We start from the raw sequence: 25359 nt of genomic DNA, 5'->3' as shown, positions 1-25359 counted from the left end.
TCTTCCAGAAAAACTGTTTCCTAGATTTCCTAGTTTCTAACTAATCAGCCAAAGGGATCTACCGAACGCAAAAAAAAAGAAGCTTAATCTGCGCTGCGCTCCAGCAGCAATGAGTTGAAATCTCCGAGGCACAGATTATGAACTCAGCTGAAAAGTACATGTAGTACCAGAGAATAGGGGCTGATATAAACGATCGCAAACGAATTACTTTGTTTTGGTGGAGCGATTTTGTGAATATAACAGCGGCCGCGCGCAGGACACAGCTGGAGTATTTGAGCCATTACCGCTGCGTCCTCTCTGCTCATAGAATGCTCGCAAAGCTGATTCCATAAATACGTCATATATGTGGATACTGGATCTTTTTTCAGGCTTCCCGCAATTTGAATTTTTGATCTTGATTCTGGGTTAAAAAATGCATTGAAATTACCGCGTTACTGACAATTGTACCGAGTAAATATTACCATTTTCTTTCCCTGTAATGCCTTACATTACCACTGTTTTGTTAAAAAAAATTAAATATTCTTTTGAAGTCTAATAAAAGAATGTAAATGTGGAAGTAATGTTTGTTTGCTTAAATGTAATTTAGTTAGAAACAATTATGGTGGAACTGTGTTTGGAGGTGGTAGGATCAGGACTATAAAAGGTGATGCACCAGCCGAGGCCCAGTTTTAGAAGTCAGACAATCACAGGTACCAAACCTTGGCCCATGTGAAGCACTTTTTGCTTATGTGGCAAGCCTGTGTGGAGCTGGCAGTCTTGAGTCAAGCAGCAGGAAGGCAGCCGGTAAGAGAGAAACTTAAGAAACTGTATTGCTGGAGTTGTTTCTGGTTGGCTGTAGCTTAGCCACCGGCCTACTAGCATGGTGATGTGGCATGGCCATATTTGTTTGACATCAATAGTTTGCACTGCAAAGCACTGTGTTTTAAGACTTTGTTAGCAGCATTTGATAGACTTTGTCATCTGCTTTTGTAAATTTTAGATGGATTGAGCTAAAAGTTTAAGACCATTGATTAATTTAAAAACCAATAAACATGTTTAAGATATTTGCACTGCATAAATTAGAGAATTAAAAGGCTGTTCAATTTTGCATAAATTGTTAAAACATTTAAATATTTAAATAGTTAAAATAAAAACAATTTTGTTGAAGTTAATTGTGAAATGTACTATTTTGTTGGTTCTCAGTTAAGTATTTGTGCAATTTGAATTTAGTAAAATGTATAGTATGGGTTTGTCGTAACCATTTGCATTTACATGTTTCTTGTTTGAATTGTTTTGAGGTTTTTACCTCCACGAGACCAACCACAATCCTAAACCTTCTAAAAAACTACTAAATAAAATGAAGACAAGGAAAAAGTGTGTGGTCCTTGAGTAAAACCCAGTCATCTAACACTGCAAAGACTCTGCCATCCCTTTCAAGCGGGGATTCTACACAATTTAAGGCAAGACTTGACAACCACATTACAGCAAAAAGCAATGCTTTACAGTAATTAATTACTTTTGTACCTTATTACTCCCAACACTGCCATTTAGACTCACGTCTCGTAAGTTTTATTGTGTTTTATCTTGGCACCACTGTCACGGTTTGCCTGGTTCAACTAAAAACTGTCTTGCACTACGAGCCAGCGTTTGGCAACAACTTTTTCTTGAACATAGAATATTTAAGGAACATTGGAGAATATCTTCATTATTTTACATGCATGGGGTAGCTGCAGCAGCAGCTTGATGCAAAGTTTTATTGTCTGCACCTGTGTTGCATATCAATGAGGATGATCTGAAGTGCTTCATGTCCTCGGAGCTCCTGTCTTTGCCACCAGCGATGTTCATGGCTGAGCTTCGTGTGTTCATTTTCTTGTAGCTGCTCTGGTTCCCCGCAGGCTCCAAACAAACATTCTGACTGAAATATTCCATGCAAACAACCAATCCCAGGATGTTTTTCCATGTAGAAAGTCTGATTCCATGAGCAATGCGTGCAGGGGGTTGATGGTGCAAAGCTACAGAATATCAGATCAATTCTAAGGTAGCTTACAGCTCTGTGATGGCATCAAATAAAAAGGACTGAAGGAAACTCGCCAACACCCACTGGAATTTGCTTTCCCACTTCTGCTGAGGATGCTGAAGAGATAGTGGGGTGCAGAAGGAGAAGAGGTTTCAGTTGTCGTTTTTTCACGTGAGACCTCTGAATAAGATGAAAGTAAAAAGTTAAAGCTGAAAAGGAAATGTGGCCACGAATGTGAAGTAATTTATTTTTCTGTAATGGGGATCAAGACGAGGTCGGCGTCTGAAACAGATTTAATTCTGAACACTTAACTCGCTGCTGAAGGGAACAACGGCAAACTCAAACCAAATATTTTATGTGCAAAACATTTTGTTTACCAGAGCTCCGCATCTTGAAATAAAGAAGTAATTAGTTACAGTTGCAAATAACTTTTTCAAAAAGTAATTGAATTAGTAACTGTTACCACATTGTAAAAGTAATTAGTTACTAGCAAAGTAATGTTGCTTTTATGTTCTATAACACAGGTATGTTCTATAATATCATTAACGTCAAAGATTTTTAAACCTGAAGGACTCTTACTACCAGAATGAACATCTCACACATCTGAAAAGTTCACTCAGTAGGAATGTTCTCAGGGATCTCTAGAATATCCAGTCCTACTAATACATGTTAAAAAGGCCACCATAGGTTAATTCCTACTAGTGTGGTTATTAAGATTATGCTTGGTTATAGTTTATACTAGTAACAACACAGCTGTTGATGCATTTTGGAAGTTTGACTAAGAACACAATTATCAGTTCAGTCTGGACGCTGAAGTAAACATCTCCTCTGACTAAAACCCTCTTGGGCTCTTTTCATCCATCTCTGTGTGCATTGAGGAGCACACACACACACACACACACACACACACACACACACACACACACACACACACACACACACACACACACGGGACTGTCTCAGCTGTTATTTTCGTTAAGGAGTGTGCACGTACAGCATGCGTGCCTCGTGCACGAACCTACTATTGAAGCTGCCGTTACGCTTTTGGCCTGAGGGGGCAATCACGAGCATAAAAATTCAAAACTCCGTAAAGTCCCTTTAGCTAAAACTCAATTCACACCAGACCTCTAAAACAAACTGGTAAGCTTAAAAAAATGTGAGGACCAAAAAAATGTCCTCATATAGAAAAATGTCCTCATATAGAAAAATGTCCTCATATTGTAGGGAAGACATGCTCAGAGATTTCTACGTTCCTGAGAAGTGTGTGTGTGTGTGTGTGTGTGTGTGTGTGTGTGTGTGTGTGTGTGTGTGTGTGTGTGTGTGTGTGTGTGTGTGTGTGTGTGTGTGTGTGTGTGTGTGTGTGTGTGTGTGTGTGTGTGTGTGTGTGTGTGTGTGTGTGTGTGTGTGTGTGAACAAAACCTACCGATGCGGGGCCCAGACCGGAGCTGATCACATGTGGAAGCAACATAAGAGTCGTTTCGTGCACGACCGACACGTCTCTGGCGTTCTTTCAACCACGTTATAATAACGCGTCACTTTACATGCACAGTAACCAGAGGTGTGGACTCAAGTCAGACTCGAGTCACTATTTTAATGACTCCTGTCTTGACTTGATAAAATCTATAAAGACTTACCACATGACTCGGACTTGAACGCCAATGACTTGCGTCTTGAATCGACTTGCATCTGTTGACTTGATGATGACTTGAGCATATTTGATGTTTTGGCACAAAAGTGGCACGACGTGGACAAAAATCATAAATCATTCTTGGTTCTGGGTGTGATCTTGTTGCTAAAGGCAGCAGCACTTTGTTTATAATCAGTTTCACTTTCTGCTCGTTTGAGCAAATAAATGAAGCTTAAAGAAGTTTTATTTCTGGAATTTATTTATTATCATCGTCATTAAATTGAAGTTGGACAGATGACTTGAATATGACTGGAAAATTCAAAGTTAAGGACTTGGACTTGACTTGAACTTCCACATCAATGACTTTGGACTCGACTTGGACTTTGATGTCTTTGACTTGGACTTGACTCGAGACTTGACTGGAAAGACTTGTGACTTACAAAGCAGTGACTTGGTCACACATCTGTCAGTGACGGTAACGGCGTTGCAGTGATGGGGAAAGTAATTAAGTAGATTACTTAAATAATGCAGTTAGTAACAGCGTTATAACTAAACAGCTTTACTCCCCACACTGCTGTTTGTATACTCCATCAATAGCGTGACTCTAAAGTTGAGCATTACGCAGATTTTAATCTAAGGTCTGATTCTAAAAGGCTTCTTCATGGATTAAAGTTACATACCAGCACAGGAGCAACAAGCAACGGGCTCCACACCACAAAATGGAAAGCGGTGTTTTAGTCTTTAGATAATGTTTAAACTCCAAATTTATGACTTATGGTGATGAAGAAAAGTTGGGATCATTCAGCGACATCTGAATGGTCCTAACACCCTCTTCTCTGCAGCACTTGTTGTTTAGATGAGCTCCTTTCCCGATAAACATTCATGGTGATGATGAGGACTGTTGTTAGCATTTAGCCCAAACTGAGTCCTGGTCAACCTTCCAGCACCTGGAGCTTCCGAAGCAATTGGAAATGATAAAAACGCACGTTCCATTTGTGTCTGAGAACAGGAGTTTCCACACTCAAGCGTTGCCAAGCAGGCATAGCTAATGTGCTTGTGCTAACAGGCTTGTCTGAAAATGTTTTTCATGCTAAATTGTTCCACAGCACTTAAAGCTGGCAAACATTTACTTACTGCTGTGATGGAAAACAAAAGGAACAAAATAATAAATAAATAACTTGCATCAATAAACCAACTAAAGAGCTTGTTGTTTCCGGAGTCTGCTGCTTTGTTTTTAAATTGTCTTGCAAGAAAATGTTGTTTCCCAGCCAACAGATTCCTCCCGATATTTGCTTCAAATTATGTATTTTACTACAAACACTCGACAGACATGCTAAGCTAATTAGCAAAACCCACAATGCTTTGATGGCAGTTGGAACACATTCCTGAAGGTCAGGACAAGATCAGATGAATTATCTAGCCGTGGGATTGTTTCTGCAGAGAGAAGACTTGAGGTTCTGGTGTCAAGGGCAGCAAAGAAGCCACTTCTCTCCTAAAAACCAGAGACAGACCGATGTTCTGCTGAAGATCCAGGGATCAGACTACCGAAGACTGGAGGAAGGTCATCTTCTCTGGTGGATCTCTTTCATGGTCGTTTGGAACGTCTGGATATGAACGGGTGAGCGCTCCCATCAGTCATGTGTCCTCCTGAGACCATTCATGTGTGTGTGGGGAGGTTCATCTGAACCAAGGGAGTGGACTCACTCCCGGTTTAGCCTCCGAACAGCCATGAATAACGAAAGGTGCTAAACATTCTCCCAGAGGAACTCCTCCAACCATCAAACAACTGGTTGGTGATGAACAACGACCTCCAGCATGATGGAGCACCGGGCCAGAAGGATGAAATCGGAGCTAAGTGGACCAGGACCAGAACACCTACATGTGGGTCCAGGTCCAGGAACCCTCTCCGCCCTCCTTAATCCCACTGAGAACATGTGGTCCATCCTCAGTCAGTCAGGATCTGGACCTGCAGGTTAGGGTGGACTACAGAGGTCTAGATGAACCAAAGCTGGAATATTTTCTCTTTTTATAAATGAAAACTGTCAATGAAATCCTTTGAAACTTCTGAAAAGTAATTCTGTTTCAGTAACCATAGAAACGCCTGATAAAAATCCCCCAAAGCAACATTTGAGTCATCTTTTGAACTTCTGCTCACGACTTTGCCTTCTACTCTTGAGGAGAACATGTTGGCTTGCCAGTATCTGCTGGCACTAATGTGACAGGTCTGTCTGCTTGAGGAGCACCTCATTAACCTTCTGTCCCCGGTCACCCATCGTTGTACAGCGCAGCAGTATTTCAGAATAAGAAATGCCACATTACGGTTTAGTGTTCCTGATCATTTCCTGCGAAGAAGATCCGTGCTTCCTGCTGCTGCATTTCAGACGATGTACCCAATTAGCCGTGTGTCTACCAGCATCCTGCTGCTGCGGCGTTCTCCCCGTGTCGCGGCAGAGCCACAGAGTTCAGACCCATTAGCCTCCCGCTGAGGATTCTTCTGAGTGGCGCAGAGCTCTTTTCATCCGTCCTTCTCTAAACTTTCCAGGAAGAAAACGGGTCAATGAGTGTGTCTCCAAACATGTTCAGAGAATAAAAATGGGCCTGTGTGTTGCCAGAAAGGACGCCGCCGCTATCGGTTAATTGCATTTAACTAAGTGGTTCCTCTGAGTTTGCATGCTCCGAAGTTTTCTCCAGATTACAAACAAGCTCCGGCAGTTTGGTTCCAGACGAGTAACAAAACAACGTGTGTGTGTGTGTGTGTTATAGGAGCCAGCGTGTCAACATTAAAAATACATCCAGCTTTACTGCTTTTTGCAGAGAGCCGCAGAGACAGATGGGTCTGAATGTTAGTTTTCATGTGCGGTCACTGACGCTCCCCTGGACCCGAGCCTTGTTAACATTGAGTTATCATCCCTGCTGCTGAGTCTCCAGATGCTGGATGGCTGGTTGACATCTGATAAAACACCGATAAGATCAGGTGCATCAGCGGTGGTCAGAGACCGTCCTAGTTGGGATGCATCAGGTAAGCCTCCACCTGCTCAGTCGGCTGGACGCCTGAGTAAATATGCAGATCATGGCTTCTCAGTCTGCAGCAGATGGTGCCACTCAAACTGTGTCTGCATTCTGCACACAACAACATGAATAAAATAAATAAAACTTAAACATTGCCAAAGCTAGATGTGATCTGATTAAAGGTTTCTGTTTGTCCCCGGCTTCATTTTGAGTCACGGTGCATTCAAGCTCCAAGTCTAAAAGCATGGGGGGGGGGGGTCTTGAACTCATTCATTTGGAAGCCCTCCACATAAAAGCCACGGTCACATCGGCCGGGAAATGAACGTTCCATCTGGGAATTCCACGCTGCTGTGTTGTTTCCCTTTGCTGACGGATGTTTTCCAGGGACAAGGCTGACTGAAACTAAAATTCATCCGAGTCCCACAAGGACAGGAAATGTGTAACTCCTGACCTAACAATAAATTAAAATCATAACACACTGATGACAAGGGTCAAACTATGCCGTAACACAATAGAAGCATCACTTTCACCTGTTAGGGGTCATAACGTTATGGTGGATTATTGCTTTAGTTTAAAAGTTAGTTTTTATTTCAAAGTGGTTCCTTCTATTATTAACAAGAGAATGAAAAAACAAAACATTCAAATGATTAAACTATTTAAAAGTCAGTGATTAACACACACACACACACACACACACTATGGATATGTTATTTTTTTAGGTATGATGTGAGAGCATACTGGCTCATCATCAAACTCTATTTCTCCCACCTGAGGCCATTCTGGGAGCTTTGTATCGGGCACCTCTAACGTCTACACAGAGACACTCAGACAGGTCCAAATGCTTCTTTTTCCATTAAAGGCGTCAAGCACAAACACACAGTCTTGGTCACGTTACCATGGAAACAGGGCCTGAATATTAGTTTAAAAAGAAAATCCCTCACAGTTTGTCTAAAGGAAAAAAGGGTTTAGCACAAGATTAGGATCTGGGGTTGGCAGCACAAGCCACGGATGTCCTCTGACGCTGTATACAGACCACACAAATCACAAATCAACACACAGAAATCACTGTGATAGTTAGAAAAAACATTTTAAAATTCTCGAGCCACTTTCTAAATAGTCCAAGCAGTAATGCAGGAAGCTGAGTTCGTCAGATCACTAGGCCGTGTTGCTGCACACCACACACCAGAGCTGTCACCACATACGTTGGAGTTTTTCATGCTTAAAGCATCTCTGACTGTTTTAAATCTTGTCATGTGAACAGGGCCAAAGAGAAAACACGAGAAGCAGTTGTCAGAGCTCTTGTGCCCGAACAGTCAACCACGCCGTCAAAAACGGAAGGTAAAAAAAAAACAGAATTGAACGGAACGTGAATCTGTAAATAATCATATTTTTAGTTGGTGTTTCTTTCCATTTCTTTTCGATTCGGATCGCTCTAAACAGAGTAGCAAAAGTTTGCTTTCTGCTTTGATTTGTTTGCTGATTGTTTTGGCTTCCCTGTCGCCTTCATCAGACCATCCACCTGCGCTGAGCCTTCTTCTTCTGCTGCTTTTATTTGAGGGCAGAAGAGGATGTCGCCCCCTACTGCCCACAACTTTCTTTTTGAGCATCGCATCCCATGCATGATGTAACCATCGACAAATAAATATTGGACAATGGGTTTCCATAATGTAGTGAACCTGGGTAGGCTCTGCCAATTATGTAGAGTAATGGTTTAGGCTCTTTTATGAAAGATGAACCATCCTACATATTAATTTGAGATATTAACTTTTAATAAATTAATAACCAAATTTTATAGTTTTAAGAAGACTCAAAGGTTGTTTTCATCAATAAACTGTCGATAATATCCGTGGGTCTGTGTTTCAGTTCAATGAAGAGAAAAGTTTGAAAGTTAAAAGATTTAATTCTTCAAATTAAACTAATGATTTTGAAATGACAAGCATAGGAAACAACAATCAACATTGGCAACTTTGTTGAACAATCTTTAACAGTTGATATTGTAAGCTTGCACAAATAGACCTTGTGTTGGATGCGTGAAAATTGGAAATGAGGTGAGATGAATGCGTGTGTGCATCTGATTTTGCTTCAGGAAGAAACAGGTGTCTGAGTGAAAAGTAATGGTTTGAATAAACTTAGGTTTCGTTGGAAAAGATGCATCAAACGCTATCTACTGTGTCTGCCTCACCATACGAGGACCCTCGTTCAGATCCGGAATGTCAAAAGGACGATGTTTCATCCAGGTCACCTTGGCTGGCAGAGAAGACGAAGGTGTCCGCCGATCCGGTCCAGAGATGCCCTCGGTACACATGATGATGAAGTGTTTGCAGATGCGCTTTCTTAAGTTTAATTACTCAGAAATCAAAAGACTCTGGACGAGTCTGCGTTAGCGGTTGGAATTCAGCTATTCCTGTCTGGCTTGGCAGGAATAGCATGGGGGGGGGGGGGGGAGAAAGGAGCCGGTGGGCTCCGTTCCCCCGTTAGCGGTTGTTCACACGTCCTCTCTCTCCCGTTGACCAACACCGAACTGAATCATGAACTGAAAACTTACCAAAAGCCTTTCTCTTCTCAAAGCAAAACTTGTGCGTTAGAGCAAATGTGTTTTGGAGTTTACTGTGAGAGTGTGTGTGTGTGTGTGTGTGTGTGTGAAGGTCATTATAACATCTTCAAACATTATTTAATTAAGCATTGATTCATTAGTTATTATGATTACCCAAAGCCTAATAATCATTCATTTGATTAAAACACATTTATAATGAGCAAAGTGATAATACTGATCATTTAACAACTTAAAATAAAGGAAAGGAAGTTTAAGACTTTGTTATGTTATGACTAGCTTTTCCATGAGAACACATCTTCTGGCACTGCAGGTGTTCAGATGTTATGGTTTCTCCCAGACTCGCTGGCGTTCAGGTCTTAATCTGTGGGTGAAAGTTCTCAGCGACCCAGCTTTGACCCAGCCGAGTCAAATGAAACCTTTGGCACAGAAAACCCATATTTCCTCACGTTACAATAGGCTCCAATAACATGTTTTTGAAGCCAAATGGGAGGTGGCCACCACCGCCATTTTGACCGTGTCACAGGTTCCGTCAAGCCCAGACAATTCCACAAAAGGGAAGAGAGGTGGAGCTGAGGGTGTGGCTGTAAGGCTGGGATCAACTGACGACACCCGGTCGAAGTAGCTACAAGCTAACCTGAAGCTAAACCATAGCTAACGCGGAGGTGGGAGCTAAGCTAACAGAGGTAGCAACCTAGCTACAACCAGACTTAACTGTGCACAACACCAGAGCTTCTGAGTCAGAGATACGCTGGGCTGACCGCTGGGTAAAACCGGGTGGAAAACTCGGTCTCCCGAGAGCTCCACAAGCCGATAGTGGGAACCCAGCTCCACCAACATGTTATATTTCAACCCATTTTCTAAAGTGCAGCATTATGTTAAATGCACTGGGTTTTACCCTATTACATTTAAATTTCATGGTTAAACAGTACATGTTAAAATCTAAGCTCAGCTCGGCAGTGACCTAAAATACATAAATATAATTTTACTTACCAAAAAAAATGAAGTGGAGACTCCTTGGATGCTCTATTAGTGCAATTAATGCCACAGCAAGTCACTTTGTCCAACAATTGCACAAAAAATATCCAAAACAGAAAACACACACACAGAGACTCAAAATCCCGGAGCAGCTTCCAAGCCAGACCGAGGCTCTACTGAGGCCTTTCCACGGAGCTAGCTCTGTGGTCACGTGGGTCTGATGCTCATTAATTATACAGAATTTTAGGCTTTTAATACACTTAAACAGAAGAGTGAGAAAAAAATTCACCCCCCTCAGAGTTGTCATGAGTGTAAACTAGATCATTTAAACCAGAAACATGTTTTGGTACCAGGCTGTAAACATGTTTAATTCTGCTGTGAAATTGGTATTTTTAACATGGGAGTCAATGAGGATTTGCTCGCTTCTGACACCAGCCCCTAGTGGATGAGGGTGGAACTGCAATTTTAGGTACTTCCGGGTTGGACTCAATTTTTGAGCCGCATTGTGGGGGCTTGGATGTAACATGTGCACTCCTTGCTCTCGATTCATGGTCATGGCGTGGGTCTCCTTGTATCAACCTGCTTGGTTTATATTTTTCTTCTTCTGTTGTTATTTGAATCGTCCCAGTCCATTATGGTTTCCTCTGGCACGGTGATCTGTTATGGCTGAGAAGAAGAGAAGGAAATCAGCCATGACACATCACTGTAAACACTTCTAAACACTGCTTCTACTTGAAACTGGAGAAACACAAACACACACACACACCCACACACACTCTTGCATCTACACACACATCTCTGGTGTCTCTTACAAACGGTGACACCATCCTCAGTGAGAGGCAGCCAGTCATATCTAATCGAGCTTCAGAGGAACCAGGAAGTGGTTCTGAGAAACTGGTACTGGCCTGAAACCAGCAACAGGACGTGATGCGAGGTAGTCCCTGATGTGTTTGTCTGATAGGGGTCGCTGGAGTCCCTGGTGAATCACTAATAGTGTGAGACTGACTCTGTGGTGACAACAGACCTACAGAACCCTTAAATACCTGTTTTAACTTTTCCATCTCATACTAGATTACACATGTTACAGATGGGGTGTTTTCTGTCCTGTTCTCTGTTTTCTGTCATTATTCGTGCATAAATGATGTCTGACCATGTTTAATCAATATGTTGATGTTTTTCCCCACACACACAAGAGTACTGATTTTTTAAAGCACAGAGTCAATTAAATTTTACATCAAAGATTAGCAGAAGCACTCAAATTGACACAAATTGCTCCATCTTGGTAAATTGTAAACACAATGCTCTTTTAAAATAACTTTTTCCATCAAAATGTGATTGAAAGTTAAGGATTGCACTGGTAACCAATGTTGTTTGGTTAGCTGTTCAAACAACACGTTCTCACTCCCAGCGCGTCAAAAACAAACGCTTGGTCAGCCACCCTCCACGTCAGACCCCTGACGCCAAAAGTGCCCTTTTTCGTTACATATGTGCAAAAAGGGGTTTTTCCCTTATTTGACTGCAGATCCCAATGCAGCGTAAAACTGAAGCGATGGGATGTCCGCTACCATTGCATCCCAATGCAGCGTTACACTGTCCGCAGCCAGGGCACCAAACAAGCTCATTGTACCTCACCTTAACCTTATCCTCTTATGTAACCTTCCCCTCACCCCTACCCTAACCTTAACCATCATCTTGCTAGCAAACACGTTAGTGATGTGTCGATCGCTCTAAAAGCCGGCTCTATGAAGTGAACGGCGGGAGTCGCCTCATGATTGGTCGGGTTTGGACCGAGCCAATGCGAGGGGGGAGGTTTCAACTACCAAGGTGGAGGTTAAAAGTAGAGGGTATGTGTAACCTCCCCCTCGCCAGATGGTATGTTCTAACGTTCCCCTTGGGCGGCAAATACGAAAATTCACAGTCAGACTCTGACTGTCAGAGTCAGAATGCAGGGGAAACAAACGCTTGATCGCAGTGAGAGTAACGTTTTAGGTAGCAAGAGGGTTAAGGTTAGGATGAGGGAGAGGGGAAGGTTATAAATAGCGAAACGTTATGGTTTAGGTGCGGTTAAATGAGCTGGTTCGGTGCCGCATCAGCGGATATCTAATCACGTCAGTTTTACGCTGCATTGGGATCTGCAGTTACAAAAGGGAAAAACCCCTTTTCGCACATAAGTAACGAAAATGGAGGGTGGCTGACCAAGCGTTAGTTTCCGACGCTTAGGGTGTGAGAATGTGTTGGTTCAAAAGGGGCTGTGATATTGTTTGGCTGTGACTGAATTTTAGTGCGAATCTGTTCTGACATTATTCTGATTTTACTTAACTAAAATATCTGATATGAAAGTATAAATAGGACAGCAATCAGTGTTCATTTCAGGTTTGGTAGGCTTTTGTTACAGCTTTATATAATGCTGGTGTGTGTGTGTGTGTGTGTGTGTGTGTGTGCGTGTGTGTGCGCGTGTGTGTGTGTGTGTGTGTGTTTACTACAAAAAGCACTGCACTAAGAAACTGTATTGTGCACATGTTTAATCTGTTTGAATGTTTATTTTTCATATGTACAGTACGTGTAATCTTCAAATAAAGTCACAAACTATAAGAATCAACTAGAATTATTTTTTTACTCAAGTCTCAAGTTGCGGTGAAGCATTCAGAATTGTTATCTGAGTACCATAAAAACATGCCAGTTTTACTTTCACAAGTAAACCATTACTGCATTCGCTGTAATAGTTTACTTGTTCATTGTCTTTACTTATGAATTTATTTGAATCTTATTTTAGCAAAATACAGCTGTAAAAGATCATAGATGAAAAAAGTAAATGAAAATTTTTGATACATTTGATCCCCAAAATATAGTAAAGATAGATATGAAAAAGTAGAGAACAAAAAAGTGAGTAGTTTCACAGTACTAGGAATTTCCTTTGGCAAACTTGTGCACAAGCACAAAATTAGTCATATGTCGGAGACAAAAAAACAATTTTGATATTGCCCTAATTTTTCCCTTTTTTTGTCTTGCGCCCCCATGAAAAAATACTGGCCTCACTGTGGCCCCCCTGGAAAATTTGGTCTAGAACCGCCCCTGCATTGGTGTTTAAAGATATCGGCCAGAGGCAAATTTCCTTTGAATGGCATGTGTAAAGAAGTATTAAAACCTCAGATGAAAAAGGTTTTTGGATTTTCGCGGCTGGAATTTAAAGAAAATCTGATGTTTTTTTACTGGCGTGGGAAAAACAGAAACTAACTTCCGGTCTAAACCCTGGGCAGCTGGTGACGTTTCACATGGAGCTCTGCTGGAACAGCGATAGTAAACAACACCTGACACCGATGTTTCTGCGTTATAGCAGAGAGCAATGTGTCATCAGTCAGATGTAGCTTCTGAAGCCTCTGCTAGCTGGTCAGATTTGTTTTTTCTCTGGGATACGGCGACGAGAATGGATATTGGATTACCGGAGACGTTCAACCGATCTCCGTGCCCTGCAGCTGGATATCAGAACCGGAGGTGCAGACATGCTTTGGACCGTTTCACTCAGAAAACCCGCGGCCCGATTAGGACACCGGGGAGTTATCTGTTCGTCTTCGAAACCAAAATCGGTTAAGTTTGTTAAAGTTTGTTAAATATTTCATGTCTGTGCTCCACCGGTAGTTTTCAGTTAAGTTCTCAGCTGATTAGCTCCATCATATTGTCCCAATATAATTCAGTAATCTACAGATGAGTAAAATAACGTGTTGCCAGCTTTACCGCTGTGTGTATTTATTGATATAACATCGGAAAATATTTAACCGATTGCTTACCAGAATAAACCTTCCTGATGCTAACTCGCTAGCTCTGATCGTTGTTTTCTAATCCAGGATGACAGGAGTTTCTACCGGTCCTATAGGAGGATCTATTCTTGAAAAATGAGGATCATCTTTTAGATTGCCTGAACCGGATACATGGGCTCATCCAACTGTGGACCCACCACCCGCAGGAGGAGCATGAAGGGTCCGGTGCAGTGTGGATCGGGTGGCAGACCAAGGCAGGAGCCTTGGCGGTCCGATCCCCGGACAAGGAAACTGGTTATTGGGACATGGAACGTCACCTCGCTGGCGGGGAAGGAGCAGGAGCTTGTGGCAGAGGTTGAGTGGTACCGGCTAGATATAGTCGGACTCACCTCGACACATAGCATTGGCTCTGGAACCCAAGTCCTTGAGAGGGGTTGGACACTCTCCTTTGCTGGAGTTGCTCCGGGTGAGAGGCAGAGGGCTGGGGTTAGCTTTTTGTTAGCCCCAAGACTCTCTGCCTGTGTGTTGGGGTTTACCCCGGGGAATGAGAGAGTAGCTTCCCTGCGCCTTCGGGTCGGGTAACGGGTCCTGACTGTTGTTTGTGCTTATGGACCAAATATCAGTTCAGAGTGCCCAGCCTTTTTGGAGTCCCTGGGATGAGTGCTAGATAGTGCTCCATCAGGGGACTCAATTGTCCTGCTGGGGGACTTCAATGCTCACGTGGGCAATGACAGCTTGACCTGGAGGGGTGTGATTGGGAGGAACGGCCCACCTGATCTGAAGTCAAGTGGTGTTTCGTTATTGGACTTAAAAGGGAGTTTTCCTCTCCACGGTCGCTGCATGCTTGCTTAGTATGAGGATTGCTGTATAGTCACTGACACTAGTCAGTGACTTGATGCAATTTGCTGGGTTCCTTATATAGGACACATTATTTCTGATTGGCTTAATGAACTGACCTGAATTGGAATGTTTATTATGTGAAGTGCCTTGAGACGACTCTTGTCGTGATTTGGCGTTTTATAAATAAACTTGAATTGTATGATTCAGCTCTCAGAGATCACCGTGATCAACATGTTGTTAATAATTCTTGGAGAGAAATAGCTCGCACTGTCGGAAAAGACGAGGACGCTGTTAAAAATGCTGGAATGCCATGTTGTAAACAACAGTAATTTTTACTTCTACTATGGTGTAGTGTTGGATGCATGCCGTAGAGCTCCATGCTGCCCCCTACAGTTTGGGAGAATATTGGCTCACCGCAGAGACAAGCCACATGAACCATAAACGCTGCGAGTTGTGAAGCGCGTTCCATCCGCGAGCCGCATCACCAAGCGGAAAGTGAATGCGTCAAGCATAAACCAAGCTTAAGTCGAGAGGCCCAGACTTCCCTCTCCCCAGCCACTTGGGCCAGCTCCTCCGGGGGAATCCCAAGGCGTTCCCTGACCAGGTCCGCTCCGACAGCTTCTGGCATTTTTAAAAAGTATCCCAGGGGCACGGTAAGGGTCAGAGATGTTTAGTCTATTTAATTTCTGATGTAACGGCATGAAGGTTCTCTGATTTGTGCCAAAGGTCACATTTGCCCAGCTGGGTCAAGCTGGGTCAAACAGTATTTTGAATCCACAGATTAAAGCCCAAGGAGCCACGATGTCTAGCCAAGATCATAACATCATCTGCTGTTCCGTCCCAGAAGAAGGACACTTCAAGCCACGATGATAATAATTAAATAATAATTAATAAACTTGTGATTTTATTACTGTTTAAATAATCATTAATACATGATCACTTGGTTCAGATATAAAGGTATTTTAATAACATGAAATGGATTATTATGCTTTGGGTCTTATAATGATAATTATTATAATGATTAAAGATGTGTTCAGCAAGGAAGACCTTCACCCTGTTCAGTCAACACAGAGTTCAGATAAACAATAACTGCATCATGTTTTTTGACCCATGACCAAGCTTTCTTCCGGAGAGAGTGGGAGGGGTTCTGAGAGAGTTTGGTAAAGACTATCACAGATTTCCCGTCCAGTTCTGAACAAGACATCATCCTGAGGAGTCAGGGACAGCCGCCCTAAAACCTCTGCAAGCCGTTCTGTCACGCCGACAAGAATGGCTAAAGAACAAACGAAACTAACGAGTTAACGCAAGACTCTCCCGGAGTCATTGATTTCTGAAGTTAAGTAAAGACGACACCGTGCATCTGCCAAACGCTTCGTACAACCGTGTACCCGGCTACCACTCTGGACCAGAGCATCGGACACTCGCGTCTTCCTGCCAGCCCCGAGTGTCATCTTGGATGAACCCATCCTCCGATCTCCGGATCCACAAGAGGGTCAGCCCTGTTTGGGTGAGGTAGAACACGACAGATGACGTTTGATGCTGTTTTCTCTCAAAATAACTCAGTTATCCGCAAAACATCATTTTCACCAGAACGCTTCCATTCCCTCTGAAAGAAACCTTCTGAGAACTTCATTCACGCATTCCAAAACTCACCATTCTCACTTTTAGTTCCATCCAACACAAGTTTACAAGTTTAATATCAAAGCTGTTAAGGATTGTCATTAAAATTGCCATTCATGAATTGTCATTTTATAATTGTCGTTTCAAATCTTCCAGTTTAAAATAGTTAGAAATAAAACGTCTTCATTGTTGAACTTGCCTCATCATTGAAACGAAACACAGAACAGGGTTGCATTTCCAGTTTATCGAATGAAAAGAATCTTACTGAATCTTCTGTTTAATAAATAAACTTTTGCTATTAATTTAAGTATCTTAAATTAATATTCACACCATTACACTGACTACATAAAACAATTTCATCGGTTTTAAAGTGTGAAGTAAACTCTGACGAAGTAAAATCCAAGCCGATCCCATTCATTTTGTTTACCTTTGTTGCCTGCCAACATGGCGTCTACTCTCTGAGAGTCACGTGACGTCCGGAGCTCTATAGCAGCACACGGTTGCTTCAGAGTAAAAAGAAAACAACTTCACCTGAGTGGAACAGCTGCAGTCTGTTATTAAACAGAAGATACTATTGGACTGTAGTTTTTAGCACTCATCACTTCACAATGTGATGAATGGAAACTCTAGCAACATTTTAACGTCACAGTTTTAAACTAAATGGTTTGACAGGATAATAAAATACCATGAAGCTTGTTTCCTCATTTGTTTTATTGTTCTTTTGTCATCACATCAACGTAAATCATCGGGCTTATACACAGATGGGGCTGTTTTATGTTATTTATTGTAATGCAATAAACATGCGTCACATTTAACAGCACCGAACAATAAAAATCAGGTGAGAGATTTTTAAAGCCATCTTCATTCAAGAAATTAATTTGTGTATTCTAGCATGAATCTAAATAACGATGTCATTTAAAGTTGTTTAGAATCGAACAAACTTACATCCAACAGTTGAATTTTAATATTTCATATTTATTTTACTGCCATATGTTATCCATGTTTATCCCCACTGGATTAAATCATCCCCATAAAAGAGCAGAATAACAGCATCACTTCTGTCGTTTGACACCCATCTCCATCTTCTCCCTGGTTTGTAGCTTCAGAGTTTCAGCAGAAGAAGGAAGGAACAGGCTCATTGTTTCAGTCTGAGGTGACCTGTTGACCTTCAGGGCCATGTGGCCAGCAGCCAGTTATGGGAGTACTGTTGGTGGCTGCCAGCAGAGGAAGCTGTCTGAGCTATCATCGGTGAGTTTCCAGAAGCCTTCCGGCAGGCTGATTGACCTTTTCCTGAGTCTTTTGTTGAAGTCGGTGAGAAACAAGTTTACTGTTAATAGGCACCACCACATAGTCTAGACTAAATATAGACTCACAGACTGAATGAACAATGGCTGTAGCAGCACTGAAGTTAAATTTAGGCACAGAAACCTCTGAATAACTCGTTTGGAAGGAAGGGAAACATTCCACGTGGTGATTGTGCAACGTGTAATTCAAACGCATCGAGAGGACCGCATGTCATCTAGTTCCCAGTTGGAGAAAACTCGTGATGCTCCCGAATGCAAGAGGACATTGTTCTGTTACTCAAAGTAATACTACTAAAGAATGAAGAAAGAAAATGATCTTTTATAAAGCCCCTTCCAGGATAAAAATCACGAGGCGCTTCACAAGAACAAAAAATTCTAAATACCAAAAAATCTTCAAAAAGGGGAATAGAAAATAAACAGGAGGGATTCTGAATTAGGCAGCTTTGGTTGCAAGAGCAGAACAAGGAGTGGGTGGTGATGAAGGTAACTACTGCTACTACTATTACTACTACTAGTACTACTATTACTACTATTACTACTACTATTATTACTACTACTACTACTACTATTATTACTACTACTACTACTATTATTATTACTACTACTACTACTATTATTACTACTACTACTACTACTACTACTATTACTACTACTACTACTACTACTACTACTACTACTATTATTATTATTATTATTATTACTTCTACTACTACTATTACTACTACTACTACTATTACTACTACTATTATTATTATTATTACTATTACTACTACTACTATTACTACTACTACTATTATTATTATTATTATTATTATTATTATTACTTCTACTACTACTATTACTACTACTACTACTATTACTACTGGTCAATTCAATTCAATTTTATTTATATAGCACCAAATCACGACAAGAGTCGTCTCAAGGCACTTCACACAGTAAACATTCCAATTCAGGTCAGTTCATTAAGCCAATCAGAAAAAAATTCCCTACACAAGGAACCCAGCAAATAGCATCGAGTCACTGACTAGTGTCAGTGATTTTACAGCAATCCTCATACTAAGCAAGCATTTAGTGACAGTGGAGAGGAAAACTCCCTTTTAACAGGAAGAAACCTCCAGAGAATCCTGGCTCAGTATAAGCAGCCATCCTCCACGACTCACTGGGGATGGAGAAGACAGAGCACACACACACACACACACACACACACACACACACACACACACACACACACACACATGCATTTATCCTAGTGGATCTATAATTAAACGGGTGAACTAGTAGTAGCACATTCAATGTCAAAGAAAGTAAAATGTTATTATCAGGAGAGGGAGAATGTTTAAGTGGTTAGCAGCAGTGTGCTAGACGATGGCCCCCTCCATGAGGACACCACAGCTCAGCAGAACATCATTGTAGCTTCTTCTGGGGAGAAAAACACTTAGAGAGAAAATAAAGTTAACAGTTGAAATAGCAGGAAATAATACAGTTAAAGAGCAGATAATAGAAGAAAGTAGTCGAGTGTGGAAAGTGGTCAGTAGTAACCACAATAACCACAAAGGTTCCTATAACAAACTGGAGCGGCTTCATAATGGTAACCAAACCCTGTGCTCAGATTAGCCATTAGCTCATTTGGACAAAGAATTTCTCCAAACTAAGGTTGTTCAGGCTGTTCATCAAACCCACTGAAAGTCACTGTTTAAATCCGGGTACCCCCGTCTCCAGCCATTATCCAGAGCTGTATTGCTGCAATTTAAGCCTACAAAATAAAACTCAGGGATTTAGATATTGCTTTTTTTAGATCCTCCAACACATCTTTGTGCAGATGAACAAAAAAAGTCATCAATCTCTAAGCTAACGGTGTTTAGCACAAACTAGATCCATTTGGAATAGCTAACGAGCTATGGGGACGACAGTCCTAAGAACCAGCTGTCTGAACTTCACATAGTTAAAGAAAAGTGTAACCGGGTCTCGTGGGTCAGTCAATGCTGAAGGGTCGCTATGACACTGCTCGCCTTTGGAGATTCTGAAGAGCAACATACAGTTGGGTATCTGCATATTTGGGTCCTAAACATCCTCAGAACGTGACAACAAGAACTTGAATCACATCCTGAAGTTGGCCGCCACTCAGGATGTGACTTCTGATATTGATGTGCTGGTGAAAGCTAAAAGATGTAAAGTAAAGTGAGTCAAATATACTTTAAGTACTGCGTGAAACTGATCTAGCCATGTGATCTGTAAGCTCTTTGAATCACTAAGGAATGTTTTTTTTTTTTCCAAATTTTCAAGTACACTTCAGGTGTTGTACTTGTACTACACTGTCCTCAGGCTCCAGCCTTGTTTTATATTGATTGTATTAAAACAAAGAAAACAATCTGAAGTGTTTTATTTTATTTACCGGTCCGGCCCACTTGGGACCAGATTTCCCTCCATGTGGCCCCTGAGCTAAAATGAGTTTGACACCCCTGGTCTATGCAGGCGGTACGATACACGTTATTTACAACTTTTATACAGAAACATGCTTCAAACTTCCTTAAACATCTTCTTAAAAAGAAATCAATGAGAAATATAAAAGTTTTACTTTTACAAGTGTGTAGAATGAAAAACTAAACTCCTCATTTGTTTACATGGAACCTTGTTGTTTTTTTTTTTTATCTTGTGTCGAACGGTTCAGTGATTCTTACTTCAGCTGATCTGATTCATTCGTGTGGACGGAAGCAGGTGTAGCAGACAGAGGACGAACCACGCCTCAAGGCGTTTTATCAACAACTCGTTAGTGAAAGATTAACTTATGAGTAATAATGATGCAAGAAGTCATATTTATGGTGAGGTTGGAGGATATTTAGCAGACAACACGTCTGTGTTTATGGTTCAGGTTGCAGAGCAGGTCTCTGACTGGTTTTACTCTGGTCCCAGTGGAACTCGTGTTTCCAGAACAATCCAGATCTGTTAGATTCCCTCGTTGGGAATTTTCCGTCTTTGTGAAAAAGGCTTGATGATCTTTTGAAGAGTTGAAATATGGTGAACACAGACAGAAAGTCTCTGTATGTGAGTCTCTCTCTCTCTCACACACACACACACACACACAGCACCCTCACCCCCAACTCGCCACTAGGACATCTTAATAGCTGTGAAGTAATTCATGGAGAGACTCGTCATTCAGCAGGGAGGAAGTGCTGTGGAGGAAATTCGGCATCGAGGAGTCTCCTCATCCTCCCACACATCTGCTCCTATTGGCTGACAGCTGTGATGTCACTGGCTGGCCCATTCTATAAGAAGCTACTTTCCCACACAGGCAGCAGAGCAGCTGCAGAGTTGATTCAGTCACAACGAGGAGAATCGGTGGACACATCAGGACACGTCTGACCATGTGCCGAGGACTGGAGCTGCTGCCCATCACCTGCCTGGAGAGGTGAGCTCAGCAGGATCCTTCTCTGCTTTTTAAAGACGTGCACGTGGATTCTCAAACTGGATTTCTAAGATCGTATATTAAATTCCTTGTGTAGGGCGAAGGAGCTGAGAGCTTTGTTCGGAAGTTTTCTCCTGAAGTCAGACCACAGTATCAGCGGGCAGCCCAGGAACCACAGCAAGCTGAAGTAAGACGACCTTTCAGCGGGAGACTTCTAGCAAACCAGGAGGTTTCTCACAGCATTACCAAACAACATCTGTTGTTTTCTCTTGTTGCAGGTTAAGTGAAGTGGCCGAACCTCTCAAATGGAAGGAGTCCTTTGAGAGTCTGCTGTCCAGTCAAAGTAAGTTCACTGTCCTGCAAATCCTGGCTGAACGAGGTGTTTAGAGGCGATGCTGAGTTCTCGTCTCCCGTGTCTCCAGATGGACTGTGTCTGTTCAGAGCCTTCCTGGTGTCGGAGTTCAGCGAGGAGAACATTGCCTTCTACTTGGCTTGTGAGGACTTCAGAGCCACCAAACCCTCCAAACTGGCCCCAAAGGCCAAGAGAATCTACGAGGAGTTCATCTGCTTGAATGCTCCACGAGAGGTACGGGTCCTGCCCTTCAGACGGGCGCCGTGCGTGCGGCTTCCAGTCAAGCGTGGGTGATTAACCGTTTCCTCTGCTCAACAGGTAAACCTGGACCACGCCACTAAAGCGGTCACCCAGGAGAACGTGGAGCGGCCCACTCGGTTCTGCTTCGACGAGGCTCAGTCCAAAATCTACACACTGATGGAGAAAGACTGCTACCCCCGCTTCCTCAAGTCCTCCATGTACCTGGAGCTGAAAACCAGAACGGGCTAAAAGACTCAAAAAGAGACGTGTTTCTGACGCTGCTGATGCGATTTCTCCTCAATGTTTACGGAGACCGGGAGAAGGTCCAGATGGATCAGATACCTCAGCCCGAGGAGCTGCTGGGGTCCATCTCAGATCTACGCTGACCGGGTCCAAGCTGGAAAGTCCAGCTGATGCTGTGAGAAGACACGTGGCACCAGACTCTGCCCTCTGGGAGTAGCAGAAATGTTTATTTATTTATTATTTATTTAAAATAAATGTATCTGGTGGATATTTACAACCGAGCGCTGAATTTGTATTTTATATTTTTTTATGTGAACGTTGTTGCACTAAATAAAAAAAATAAACATTTTTGATAGAATCTGAAAATCTCTCTTCTGTTACTTTGACGAGGAAAGAAAACCCGTTGCTCGTGTGCTTCAGTCCCTAGCGTGTCTGCGGCCTCCGCTGTGACTGACCGGGTGACTCGCTGCGGAGAGTCCGTTCCTGAACAAGTCTGTAAAGGTCCGAAATCAACAGGAAACCAGAGGAAAATATTCTAGAACAGCTTCTAAAACTCAGCTTCCTAAACCTAATCTGGAATAAAAAAACAAAAACAAATAAAGGAACAAAATGTGAAGAAACCATTAAAAAAAACAGAACCAAATCATTTAAATCAGGGGTGTCAAACTCATTTTAGCTCAGGAGCCACATTGAAGGAAATCTAGTCCCAGGTGGGCCGGACCGGTAAATTAAAAACAACTTCAGATTGTTTTCTTTGTTTTAATACAATCAATATAAAACAAAGCTGGAGCCTGAGGACAGTGTATCCAAAATAGTACAAGTACCAACACCTGAAGTGTACTTGAAAATTTGAAACAAACAAATGAATAAATAAATAAATAAATATTCCTTAATGACTCAAAGAACTTACAGATCACATGGCTAGATCAGTTTCATGCAGCACTTAAAGTATATTTGACTCATTTTACATCTTTTAGCTTTCACCGGAGCATCAACATCAGAAGTCACATCCTGAGTGGCGGCCAACTTCAGGATGTGATTCAAGTTCTTGTGTGAGTCTTAAGCGCAGCTTTGTTTTATTTATACTCATTACAGAGAAAACTTGCTCACAACGTTAAGTTTATTTTCACTTTACATTGTAAAGTATGAAAATAAAGTTTACACAACCATCTCGCGGGCCGGATTTAACCCGCTTGCGGGAGACATGCGGCTCGCGGGCCACATATTTGACACCCCTGATTTAAATGTTACGTTATTTCATTTTTAGTAACAGACATGGATGAGAGTCTGTTTTTACTGGTGAACTCTTCCTTTGGAGCTCTACTTTAAACGTACGTAGGTAGAGCTGCTGAAGTGGACTTCTGTACAAATGATACGACTAATCAGTATCTTACCTGTTTTAGATCATCCTTTGAATAGCCTCAAGTTGGAGACACGGGTTAGATGAACGGAAGCGCCGATAGCTCATTAGACACAGCAGGACCAGGAATAAGTCGACACGGATCCCTAACGTTGTTTTGCAGTTTGTGATACTTTATATTCAATTCAATTCAATTCAATAATTTATTTCACTCAAAGTTTAAATACACAAACTTCAAATTAGAATATAAGCATTCAAGTGAAATAGGGGGAGGAAGAAGAAAAAAATCTTATATGACCTACCCCCTTTAACTAAGACAAGATAAATAACAAAGAGTACAAAATGGCCTTATACACAAAAAATAAACCGCTCTCTTACTTCCACAAATAATATCACTACTAAAAAATTAATCCTCCATCCTCAACTCACCAAATCATACGATTTTAGCATTTTATCTTTATACATTTTTTTAATTCATCATCCAGGTTATTCCATAATTTCACACCATATATTCAAATACACATTTGCTTTGATGTAGTACGAACAAATATCCTTTTAAACTCTGGTTTCTTTCTACTCTTATCATTTTTTGGGATCAAAACAAAGAACCTTTGTAGATTAGATGGCAGTAAATTATTTCTAGCCTTAAACGTAATTAGTAAAATTTTCAAGTTAACTAAGTCTTTGAATTTCATAATTTTAGATAGAACAAAATATTTGTTAGTATGTTCTCTCGGATTAGCTTTATGTAGAATTCGCAAAACTCTCTTCTGTGACAGAAACAACCTTCATGCTGCAGTTTTAAACCACCATCAGGGTTTTCATCAATAAGCAGCGAGTCTCCGTGATGTGGTGTGGAAGAGAGGATGGAGCTGCTGATGGTAAGCTCCAGCTTCAGGTTCTGGGAGGTGGAGGATGGTGGGACAGCAACAGGAGATGAGTCCGAGACGATGAAGTCCAGGATCATCTCCACTGAGTTGCAGCTTCTCACCGTTTCATGGTCATTCGAACAGAATCATCCTGAAAGTGGCAACCAGGAGTGCTACAGTTGCCACTGCCGAGCCCTGCAGAACCCTGAAATGGGAAGTTTCTGGTGGCGTGATCATTTGTTACATAACATGTTTGTGATGAAAGCTATTTAAACATGTTTTGCAGCTGGCCCCTCTCAGACTAGCTTTTAGCATTAGCCTAGTGAACCAGACCAAATTATGGCTTTGCAGAGGTTGGTCTAGAAACGCTCCATTAGAACCTCCACAGCCCCCCGCAGCATTCTGGCCGGCCAATCGCAGCCAGGCCCCTTCTTTGTGGCCCCCGAATATAATTGTGGACTTTTTGGACTTGGGCTTCATTAGAATCAGGGGCAAATAGATGTATCTAAGTCCTTCATTTAGAAAAAGTACGCGTTGTCGCCTTCTTCAACAGCAGACCGCCTCGTTTACATCGTTCTTTGTGGTGAGTACAGCATGTGGATATCATTTGAGAAACAACGGTAGAACCCGCCCCATGACTGAGAGCGTCAATGGAGCGTCGCCAGACTAAATCATATATTTATTCAACACATTCTCACTCCCAGCGCGTCAAAAACAAACGCTTGGTCAGCCACCCTCTGCCTCAGACCCCTGACGCCAAAAGTGCCCTTTTTCGTTACTTATGTGCAAAAAGGGATTTTTCCCTTTTCTAACTGCAGATCCCAATGCAGCGTTACACTGACGCGATGGGATGTCCGCTGATGCGGCACCAAACAAGCTCATTTAACCGCACCTAAACCTTAACGTTTCTCTATTTATAACCTTCCCCTCACCCTCACCTTAACCCTCTTGCTACCCAAAACGTTACTCTCACTGTGATCAAGCGTTTGTGTCCCATGCATTCTGACTGTGAATTTTCGTATTTGCCGCCCAAGGGGAACGTTAGAACATACCATCTGGCGAGAGGGGGAGGTTACAAGTACCCTCTACTTTTAACGTCCACCTTGGTAGTTGAAACCTCCCCCTCGCGTTGGCTCGGTCCAAACTCGACCAATCACGAGGCGGCTCCCACCGTTCTCTTCATAGAGCCGACTTTTAGAGCCACCGACACAT

The 25359-nt window shown here is 42.0% G+C and overlaps 1 protein-coding gene across 1 annotated transcript; it reads left to right on the top strand.

Moving 5' to 3' along the window:
- Positions 1–766: 766 nt before the first annotated feature.
- On the top strand, positions 767–22469 carry rgs5b (regulator of G protein signaling 5b). Its single transcript, XM_015957700.3, has 6 exons — positions 767–783; positions 20970–21086; positions 21181–21270; positions 21362–21426; positions 21506–21669; positions 21754–22469. The coding sequence occupies exons 2-6, from the start codon at positions 21043–21045 to the stop codon at positions 21922–21924; spliced, it is 534 nt and encodes a 177-aa protein (XP_015813186.1). The 5' UTR covers positions 767–783; positions 20970–21042; the 3' UTR covers positions 21925–22469.
- The last annotated feature ends 2890 nt before the right edge of the window (positions 22470–25359 follow it).

Source organism: Nothobranchius furzeri, chromosome 11 (assembly GCF_043380555.1).
Source record: "Nothobranchius furzeri strain GRZ-AD chromosome 11, NfurGRZ-RIMD1, whole genome shotgun sequence".
Classification (NCBI taxonomy): domain Eukaryota; kingdom Metazoa; phylum Chordata; class Actinopteri; order Cyprinodontiformes; family Nothobranchiidae; genus Nothobranchius; species Nothobranchius furzeri.
The sequence above is the reverse complement of the archived record's forward strand: the minus strand, read 5'-3'. Positions and strand labels throughout refer to the sequence as shown.

Bases quoted from the DNA above. Each gene is read 5' to 3' on its own strand.
- rgs5b (XM_015957700.3), top strand. From the start codon at position 21,043: ATGTGCCGAGGACTGGAGCTGCTGCCCATCACCTGCCTGGAGAG. The intron at 21,087-21,180 runs GTGAGCTCAGCA...TTCCTTGTGTAG, and splicing joins CCCATCACCTGCCTGGAGAG to GGCGAAGGAGCTGAGAGCTT. The intron at 21,271-21,361 runs GTAAGACGACCT...CTCTTGTTGCAG, and splicing joins AGGAACCACAGCAAGCTGAA to GTTAAGTGAAGTGGCCGAAC.